General features: G+C 48.8%; 1 protein-coding gene across 1 annotated transcript; it reads left to right on the top strand.

Annotated features, from left to right (window-relative positions):
• Positions 1-432: 432 nt before the first annotated feature.
• LOC129326677 (galectin-1-like) lies at positions 433-10,331 on the top strand. Its single transcript, XM_054974973.1, has 4 exons — positions 433-503; positions 4,050-4,126; positions 6,919-7,078; positions 10,099-10,331. Exons 1-4 carry the CDS (start codon positions 495-497, stop codon positions 10,255-10,257), a joined length of 405 nt encoding a protein of 134 aa, XP_054830948.1. The 5' UTR covers positions 433-494; the 3' UTR covers positions 10,258-10,331.
• Positions 10,332-10,540: the final 209 nt, after the last annotated feature.

The raw sequence follows: 10,540 nt of genomic DNA, 5'->3' as shown, positions 1-10,540 counted from the left end.
ATTGTTGGCACCCACTGCAAGCGAATACAGTGACAAACCCTGTTTGAGTCTTTCCCTGTTTTTATTAATTAATGAAACTATTTATATTCCACCTTTCCTCTTGGCTCAATGTGGCTTACAAGTAACAATCAAAATATTAGAGATTAAAAGAAAATAAAAACCGGAATGCCTTCTCCCTAAAAGATTCCACATTTCCACAGAAGGCACCACCTAATAATCAACATTATACAGAAGAAACTCACAATGAAAAAGGTTAATATTTAGCTATTGTTACACTGGCTTCTGTTTGTAAGGTAGGAAAGCAAAGTATTTCCAATGAGGTTCTCTTAAAGATTTCACAACCTCATGTCTGATTGGTTGGGAAAGAGAAAGGGCGGGCTCCAGGCCTCTATTTAAAGTGCAGACAGCCCAATCAAGCATCATTGCAGAGAATCAGTTGGAAGCTGCCTTCTCAAGCCTTAGCGATCCCAAGGGAAAGTTCTACAGACTTACCAATGGCAAACGTAAGTTGTGTGTAAAGAGATGGTCTACAGGGATGGTCCTTGACAGAGCATTTAGTGTATTTGAACTGTTGGGTATCAGCTGTGCACTGGATTTTTTTCCATTCAGTGGATCGGTTATTAGATCTACAATGCTTATCAGTAAGAGGAATGGTGTGAACGATAACCCGCAACAGAAGGGTCTATGGACCGACAATTTGCAATTAATTAATTGTACAGTATCGTTGTTATAGCATAAAAGTGCCAAGTGCTTTTATATTTTGCAGTTCATGTGGTGGCTGCTTTTCTCCCTGCAAGCTCTACGGATTCACTTGGTTGGGAGTTGGTCACTGGGACGTTGTTCCTCAGGGACCACTGCAGATAAGAGAAGAAAACTCAGTTCCTTCAATTAAGAGACTGTCTTGGGGTTGTGAACTTTGGGGGAGTTTATGCTATTTGGTTTGTGCATTTTTGTTGCATGTGAACTGCAAAATATAAAAGCGCTTGGCACTTTTCTGCTATAACAACGATGCTGGATAACTGATTAATTGCAAATTGTCGGTCCATAGACCCTTCTTTTGTGGGTTATCGTTCACATATTCTATTTACCACACAGTGTTGCCTTTTTGTATTCAGTAAGAGGAATGGTAGCTGGGCCACTTTGAAGCAGGACTTGGAGACCTAATGGCATTCAAGGCATGTTTCCTCAGAAGAAAGTCCTGCTTGATTCAGGGGTGCTTCCTTCCAGGTAAAGGTTTTCAGAAGTTCTGCAGCCTTCGTCTGCTGCAACCACATAACCATCTGCTACTGTATTGAAAGTTCCTAGATAGATTGTTGCAGAAGTACCAGACGAAGCCAGCAATGGTATCTTCTCTGCCTCCTGTGTTGCGCATTTTCAGGTAGTGCAGCTCCATAGCTATACCACTTGATTTTCTTTTCTAAGACAAAATGAAAACCTCGACTTATTACAGAAGACTGCTGGTAGTTTCATATGGGTGCATTCAGAGGGATGCGCCCCCCTTCTGTGTGCGCCCCTTCTTCTTGGGGTGTGTGTGTGTGTGCGTGCACAGATTATTCTATGCTTTCTGCTAAAGGGCAAGCCAGACTTATCTGTAACATTCATTAGCAGATGTCTGTGAGAAAGGAAACAATAATCTTGCAGGACTAAGTCTTAAGGACTAAAAGGGGTTTTTTTTAATCTAGCAGAATGTTTAGTGGCATGGCATCTGCTTGCATAAATGGATGGGGAAGGTTCTTTTTTAGCTGATGGTGTTTCCATGGCCCAAAATCTTTAATTGTTTTCCTAGGGAAATGGGGGTAACAACAACAACAACAACAACTGTGCATATATACTGCTCTTCTAGACCGATTAGTGCCTCACCCAGACTGGTGAAAAGTTAGCGTTGTTATTATCCCCACAATGCATCTGGAGAGCTGGGGCAGAGAGGAGGGGCTGACCCAAGACCACCTACTAAGGTCATGGCAGGAGTGAGATTCGAACCAGTAGAGTGCTGATTTGCAGCCAGACCACTTAACCACTGTGCTACAGTGTTTGTCCGCAGGCTACAGAGCCTCCGCCTACTAATAATACCACCCGTGCTCAAGGAGACAATAGTTATACCTGTGCTGAACAAATCCTCTCTGAGCCCCCAAACTGTGGAGAACGTCGAGTCAGTTTTCAATCTTCCATTCATGAGCACGTGGTAGAGCTGATGGTTGCTTCTCAGCTCCAGGGGCTCTGGATCCGTTTCAGTCTTTCAGACTGGGATTTGCAACAGAGGCTGCACTGGTCATCTTTCTTCATGACCTCTACCTCTACCAAGAACTAGACAGGAGGAGTGTGACCCGCTGGTCTTGCTGGATCTCTCAGGGCCAAACTACAAGCGACGCCTGACACTAGTCGGGCACTTGTCAGCTTCCCTCAAGTTTTGATGGGAAACGTAGGCAGCTTGGACAACTGACTGTTGAAACGTCCATTGGACGGCAGTCAGAGAGCCAAGCTGCAAGACATTTCCCATCAAAACTTGAGGGAAGCTGACTAGTGTCAGGCATCACTTGTATTCTGGCCCTCAGTGGCCTTTGATTCCATCAACCGTGGTATCTTTCTGAGTCACCTCTAGACCCTGGGACTAAGTGGCACCGTGTTATTGTGGTTTAAATCCTATCTGGATGACCAATCTCAGAAGATGTTATTAGGGGACTCCTGCTCTAGGCCACGGCCTATGAACTCCCACAGGGTTTGAGTTCATCCCCATGTTATTTAGTATTTACTTGAAGCCCCTGGGAGGTGCAGGTGATACCCAGTGCTACCTTTCTTTTCCATCCAATTCCAAGGGTGCCGTTGATGTTCTGAACTGGTGCTTGGAGTCGGTAATGAGGGAGAACAAGCTAAAGCTTAATTTTGAGAAGGCAGAGGTTCTCTGGGCTAGTAGAAATGCTGGCCAGCAATGTGAGATCTCTCCAGTCTTGGGTGGGGTTACACTCCCCTTGAAAAATGAGGTTCACAGCTTAGGCGGACTGCTTGACACAGGAGCCACATTCGGAAATCCGGCGGCTGTGGTGGCTTTGAGTGCATTTGTCCAGCCCCAGCTGGTGCGTCAGCTGCTCCAATTCCTGGCTCAGTCAGATGATCCAGGCCTCAGTTACGTCTCAAGTACTGCTCTTCACTTCCGCCTCCCTTGAAAATGGTTCAGAATCTGCTGCTAGACTGCTGGTTGGGGCCAGCTATCGGGAGCATGCGGCCCTGATATTTCAGCCCCTACGCTGGCTGATGATTTGCTCGCAAGCCCAATTGAAGGTGTCGGTTTTACCCTTTAAAGCCCTACATAGCTTGGGACCAAGGCATCAAAAGGACCATCTTCCCCCATATGGTCCTTCCCAAGAGTTAAGATCATAGAGAAAAGCCCTCCGTCCTGACTGTCCTAGCAACCAATGATGCTCAATGGTTGTTGTGGGTTTTCCGGGCTGTATAGCCGTGGTCTTGGCATTGTAGTTCCTGATGTTTTGCCAGCAGCTGTGGCTGGCATTTTCAGAAGTGTAGCACCAAAAGATAGAGATCTCTCAGTGTCACTGGGCAGATCTCTCGGTGACACTGAGAGATCTCTGTCTTTTGGTGCTACACCTCTGAAAATGCCAGCCACAGCTGCTGGTGAAACGTCAGGAACTACAATGCCAAGACCACGGCAATACAGCCCGGAAAACCCACAACAACCATCGTTCTCCGGCCGTGAAAGCCTTCGACAATAGAATGATGCTCAGTTGATGGGCACATGGGACAGGGTCTTTTCAGTGATAGTTCGACAATTGTGGAGCATTCCTCCCAGGGAGGTGCACCCTGCCCCCTCACTTTCTATCTTCAGGAGGCAGCTGAAGACTGTTTTATTTAAGACGGCTTTTACTTACCATTTTTAATGCTTGTTGTTTGATATTGATTTTTTTAATGTTTTATATTGTAAGCTGCCTTGAGCTCCTTTTTGGTGGACAGGCAGCTAATAGACATTTTGAATGAAAGAATGGATGGACGGACCGGTGGACGAATGAAAGAACGCTGCTGTTTCTTCTCTTGTGCAGACACTGCTCATCAAAAACCTGAAGAAGGATGCCAATTCGATCCAAGTGATGGGGAACTTGACACGAGGAGCCAAGGGGTTTGTACTGGTAGATTAAAACTGGGCTTAACTATATCCTGGGCAGATCTGAGATCTGGTTCTGTCTCCCATATGAATGGACGAAAACATCTGAAATGGACTTGTCCTCAAAACAGTTTTATTAAATTCTGAGATGGGGCATTACCAGTGACTTCTTCCAATCATCTAAGGCAGTAGGGTTGCAATCTCCAGGTTGGAAAAGTTCTGGAGAATTTGGGAGTGGAGCCTGGAGAAGGTGGGGTTTGGGGAGGGAACAGACAAGGGTATAATAACTGGGAATCATAATGTCATAGAGTCCACCTTTCAAAGCAGCCATTTTGGAGTAGGAGACTCAGCATACCTTGGCCATTGGGGGACGCTGCATGTCTCTTTGTGTGGATGTGTAACGCTGTCTATGGTGGGAACACCTCCTGACTAGAGATGGGCACGACCAGCATTACGATAGAAAAATAACCACGATAATGGCGATTGCGCAATCAGGACCCAGCGAATCGGTTCCGTCCACGGCGACCAATCCAGCGTTCGGGGCGGGGGGCTTGATCAGGGCTTGATCTGGGGGGCCATTGGGATCTGATCAGAGAGCCAGACACTCAGGCGCCAATATTCTATTCCACTAGCAATGGAGCCAGGGGAAATGCCTGAGCTTGTGTTTGCCCTCCTTCTGTCACCCTGGAAAACCGAATGGAATCCCAGCTTTCCTTGATTAGCAGGGCTTCCTTCCAGCCACGGAGCAGCAACCCAGGGGAGGGAGGGGCAAGGGGGTGGTCTGTAGCCATGGGCACTCCAAACGTTTTTTGCTTTTTAAAAAACCGGGGCTTCGTAGGAGGAATGGGTGTTTTTCTGTCTGTCACTCTGTTTTTAACCTGCTTTCAAAACACTGTGTTTTGTGGGAAAACCTCATTTACGGCTCTGTGTGTGTGTTTAAAATATGCTTTTGGAAGACTGGCTGCTTTCTTTTAAAATCGGGTGGGGAGGAATGGAGGATTCTGGCCCTGCTTTTTTTTAAAAAGCTGGCTGAAACATGTGGATGGGATGTCTCTCTCTATTTGGAGAGGCAGGGACGGGTTAAAAACTCCCCCCCCTCTGCTCTAAGTGTGTGTGTGTGTGTGTGTGTGTGTGTGTGTGTGTGTGTGTGTGTGTGTGAATCAGGGCCAGATCGACGGGGGGGCAGGGGGTAGTCTGCCCCCAGCAGCGCTAAAGAGGGGGCACCGGGTGCAGTTGCCAGCCCTGAGAGTGTCCCTGGGAAAAGTCGAATGGCGCGGGCAGAGGGCCTCCTGGGAGGCCGCCCGTGCCGTTTGTCTTTCCCCAGGACAAGGGGCGCACGGGCAAGCCAGCCTCCCCTTGTCCTGGGGAAAGGCAAAAGGCAGTGTGGGTGGCTGGGAGGCTGCCCGCACCACTCGTCTTTCCCCAGGACAAGGGGCATGCGGGCAAGCCGGCTACACCTTGTCCTTGGGAAAGGCAAAAGGCAGCACGGGTGGCTGGGAGGCCACCTGCGCCGTTCATCTTTCCCCAGGACAAGGGGTGCACAGGCAAGCTGGCCGCCCCTTGTCTTGCGGGGCAGGTGAATGGCGTGGGCAGCCTCCAAGCCACTCGCACTACCGCCAGCTCTGTAGCACACTGGGACAGCCGGCTTGCTGTGTGGGTGGGGGGGGGCGACCCAGGAGCGTGCACGTGCAAGAGCCTGACTACGGTTGCCCTGGGCACTGGCAACTGTAGATCCAGCCCTGGTGTGAACGTCCCCTCCCTGAGGGGAGGCGGCTCATTGCCATCTCCCCGTGCCAGCCGGGCCCGGCATCCACCGCCACCACCCACCTTCCCATATAGCTGGGAATAGCAGCACGCCCCACTTTGGCCTCCCCGATTCCCGATCCACAGATCGGAAACAGAAGATGACAGGTGTGCATCAGTGATTTGGGGTTGTCGCTGCCACAGATCCACAATCAGCTTGATTGGCAATTTTTTGGGGATCGTGCCCACCTCTACTCCTGACAGCTCCTCTGTCTCTGTGCTTCTTGGGAGATTGCTCTCTCTCTCACTCTCTTGCCTCCTGGTCTTCCAAGGAGACAGATGTGACCCTCTGAGCTCCTGCCATGAAGGGCTTACCCACAGACCCACATCTCAGTCTCACTGCCAATCTCAGGCTCTGGTTTAGTGAGAGGAAGAGTGACTCTTTAGATTAGGACCCTTTCCTTCTTCTCCAAGTTATTGCTGTGGGTGGAATCAATCTCAATAAAACTGTAAGTTCTATCTTTCTACAATTTGTCTGAAGATTAATTAATGCATGCTGGGGTTAAACGCTTCTGACTAAGTAACTCTGCTGCTACCATAAAACGAAATACAACTAATTCCTAATACAGGGGAACTGATCTCTGTGGTCTGGAGATCAGTTGCAATTCCAGGAGATCTCCTGCCACCACCTGGAGGCTGGCAACCCGATAAGGCAGAAACCACACTTTCTTTCTTCCTCTGCTCCTGCTTCAGCCCCCAGTAAGATTGCCACCTTATCTTCAGCTTTCCCTGTGTTTGAACTCCAAGCGCATCGGTGGTCTCTTCCTCCCGTCCCGACTACTCCAGAAGGCCCAGGAGCCCAGCAGGCAGGCTTATTTGCACCACCTCCTCTAAGGCTGTGTCCGTACATTAATGCTTATTATTGCCTGGTGCGGCTACACTTCTGAACTGAAGGGAACACAGACTAGAAAAAGAGAGAAAACGAGAGAATTTGCTTGATTTGTTTTATTTCTGCTCCTGTTACATCAGAGGCCTAAACGTGCTGTCTGATCCTTTCCTCTTAGCTTTACCCTCAGCCTGGGCGCAGATGCCTCAAACTTGCTGATTTGCTTTAAACCTGACTTAACTAATGGGGTTATTCTGTGCAAGTACAAGACAGGTGGAAAGGATGGTCCCGAGATGTCATATCCTTCATCCTCTTTCACGCCGGGAACAGCAGCCAAGGTGAGTGGAAGATGGAGAGGACTTGAGGGAGAAGCCGAGATGGCTGCCTCCAAAATGGAGGGGAGTTGTCCTTGGGCAAGGCACCTTCAGTGAGCGCTAGAGTTGCTGACAGCAGACTAAGAAACAGCTGGAGATTTGGGGTGGAGCCTGGGGAGGGAGGCGTTTGGAGAAGGGAGGGACCTCAGCAGGGTAGAATGCCTTAGAGGCCACCCTCCAAAGCAGTCATTTTCTCCAGGGGAAATGATCTCTGTCATCTAGGGTTCCCAGGTCCTTATACCTCCTGGTGGGAGGGTGGAACCTGGCTCTTATCTTGAGGCTAAGCACTGCACGAGCGCAAAGCGCACACTTCCGGTGTCAAAGCAATGACGTCACTTCTGGTAAGTGATGTCCCTGTGCTGGCAGCGGGCTTACTCCCGTGCTTTGCGTGGGGCCAATTCAGCCCCTCGGTGGCCGAAATTGGCCCCTACAAAGTATACCTCCTGGTGGGAGGGCGGAACCTGGCTCTTACTTTGAGGCTAAGCACTGCACGAGCGCAAAGCGCACACTCCCGGTGTCAAAGCGATGACATCACCTCTGGAAAGTGACATCATTGTGCTGGCAGTGGGCTTACTCCCGCGCTTCGTGTGGGGCCAAATCAGCCCCTCGGGGGCCCCTGCAAAATTGGCCCCTGCAAAGTACAGGAGCATGCCCCCCACCAGGCGCAATGACGTCACTTGAAGAAGTCCCATCGTTGTGCCAGCCGACAGAGCGCCCGCTACACACTTGCCTGGGAGGTACCTTGCCTCCCGGGCCCATTTCCTGCACCTTCCCCCCACCAACCATGTAAGCACTGGCATGAGGCAGATTCATGGAGTGGGTGATTTCCTTCCCCTGCCAGGGGGTTGAATTATTTCTGAGAAGAAATTCACACTGAGTCCTCTTTCTAACCATAAACTTTTAAATGTTAAATTTTATTTTATTTTATATCCCGCTTGCCTTTTAAATGCCATTTTTCCCCAGTAGGGACTCAAAGCAGCTTATATTGCTCTCCTCTCCTCCATTTTATCTTCACAACAACCCTGGGAGGTAGTTTAGGCTGAGAGGGTGCGACTGCCCCATGGTCACCCAGGAATTTGAAGCACAGGAGCACGCAATCATGTCTTCTGGGGCACTCCGTACTGAAGGAAAACAACAGCTGAGCATGTGAAACCTGCGTAAATGAATATAGAACCACAAATCTGTGAGAATATTACAGACATTATACAGGTGCAATACACAATTTGAAACACAGCTCTTAAAAGAGAATTTGTACACAACACTCCTAAACTTGCCCCGGGTAGAAAGTATGTGTAAAACAAACCTCTATAACAGTATCAAGTAGTCTGACAGCGACAGAATTTTAGGAAGATAAGTGTGCTGGTGTGCTCTCATATGAGAGATAACAGTTTGAGGCGCTCATCTAAGCCACAAGGGACCAGACCAGCTGTCTTTTCTCCTGAAATTTCTGTTGCTGTGGGAACTCCTTGACATTATTATACAGGTTAGTTTTATAAATATTTTTGTTTTAAGATCTGTGTTTACAACCATGCATTGCACCTGTATAATAGCTGTAATATTCTCATGGAATTGTGGTTCCGTATACACTCATGAATTTTTCACATGCAGTCTTCTACCCTATTTTTTATTTTTTTATTTTAAATGATTCATTAAAAATTAATTCATTATTTTTTTATATTCTTATACATCCCACTGCACTTTTTTTTTTGTCCCTTAGGGCCAAGCTACAAGTGACAAATTACACTTGAACGGCAAGTGAACAGACTCACGTGCATTCCTCCCTGTTCACCTGATCAAGTGGGGTGCAAGTGGAGCATAAGCGAACAGGGAGGAATGCACGTGAGTCTTTGGCGTGCCCCTCTTCTTCTGCAGTTCTCCTTCAGCCAGACATTTCCCTGCTAGGAACTGTTCCCAAACATGTGTGGCCGGCCTGATCAGGATTGGAACCATGGCTTATGAGAAGACAGTACATGTGTAGGCACCCAAAAGGACAGGCAATGTTCCCCATGTGGGGCTGTTTGGGGTCTGGATATTTGGAGGGAGGCCAGGGCAGAAGGCATTTCACCCTGTGCACAAATGCCCCTCTGCAGGCCTTTTTTTCTGGGAAAAGAGGTGGTGGAACTCAGTGGGTTGCCAGCACAGGGTGGTGCCCCTGGTACCTCATGTGCGTGCACAAAGTGGTGCACGCTCCCAGGACCACACAATGATGTCACTTTGGGTCAGCTGGAACAAGGGGAGGGGACTTTTTTAAAGTTTAAATTGCCCTCGGTGAAAATGGTCACATGGCCGATGGCCCCGCCCCTTGATCTCTAGACAGAGGGGAGTTTAGATTGTCCTCTGCACTGCTGGTGTGCAGGGCAATTTAAACTCCCCTCTGTCTGGAGATCAGAGGGTGGGGTAACTGGCCGTGTGACCATTTTCAAGAGATGCCGTAGTTCCAGCTGAAAAAAAGCCCTGTCCCTCTGTAAATCAGAACTCCATGCAGTTTGGGGATTGAGTTTCTAGCAGGGATCTCACATCTGACATCTGACTGACTGACTGAATGAAAGTCAGGATAGGGAACTGAGACACATCCTGTGTAAAACTGTGACATGTAGGTTGGCCCTTGGGAATCATGGAAAGGGCCATCAAGTCACTGTCGATTTAAGGCAACCCCTGCTGGGGTTTGAAAGGAACAAGATGAACAGAGGTGGTTTGCCCTTGCCTGCCTGGTTGTAAAATGCTGGTCAGGGAGTGGCCTTCGCACACAGAGTCCTGGAAAAGGTAGGCTGCCGTAGCTTCCCACTGAGGAGACATGAGCAGAGACCCCTCTACATAAAGAGCCCAGACATGTGGATGCTCCTGAGGCAGGACTCTGTGTGGCCTGGTCTCTGCCTTCTATAAACTGCACTGCCAGTGAAGAGAGCTCCTCCACATCTGGGGGTGAGTATCTATCTTCCCCAAGAAAACTGCAATTGACTAATGCCTGGATCTGTCCTCCTCAGATGAGTTTCTCCTTTATCGGGACAGAAGTTGACACCCAGGTGACCGTGACCCTGCCTGACAACACTCAGTTTCAATTCAACAGCCAAGTAAATCTGGACTACATAGCTTACATCTTGGTGGAGGGAGACTTCGTGGTCCAATCCGTCACCATGGCGTGAGTCCGGTTGAGCCAACCTGTGTCTCTCTTCTGACTACCAATGAGTCTGCAAATAAAGTAGTATTTGATTCTTGACATCCGTCTGAGCCTGGCCTCTTTCTTCTCACGGTTCTTCTTTCTAGAATCCTTGGGGCTTACTGTTACCATTCAAATTCCAGTTGGCGTGCTAGTTTTACCAAGTTATTCTTTCCCACTGTGTGGACAGTAGAGGTCTCCTGCAGTTAAGGAGTGCCCGGACAACAGCAGGCTCGGTCTCTATATGACTTGTCTGGCTCCTGTCTTTT

This window comes from Eublepharis macularius, chromosome 3 (assembly GCF_028583425.1).
Source record: "Eublepharis macularius isolate TG4126 chromosome 3, MPM_Emac_v1.0, whole genome shotgun sequence".
Taxonomy (NCBI): Eukaryota; Metazoa; Chordata; class Lepidosauria; order Squamata; family Eublepharidae; genus Eublepharis; species Eublepharis macularius.
Note: the sequence above shows the minus strand (reverse complement) of the source record. Positions and strands in the feature narration are given on the sequence as shown.

Bases quoted from the DNA above. Each gene is read 5' to 3' on its own strand.
- LOC129326677 (XM_054974973.1), top strand. The intron at 4,127-6,918 runs GTTTGTACTGGT...CTTTCCTCTTAG, and splicing joins TTGACACGAGGAGCCAAGGG to CTTTACCCTCAGCCTGGGCG. The intron at 7,079-10,098 runs GTGAGTGGAAGA...TGTCCTCCTCAG, and splicing joins CGCCGGGAACAGCAGCCAAG to ATGAGTTTCTCCTTTATCGG.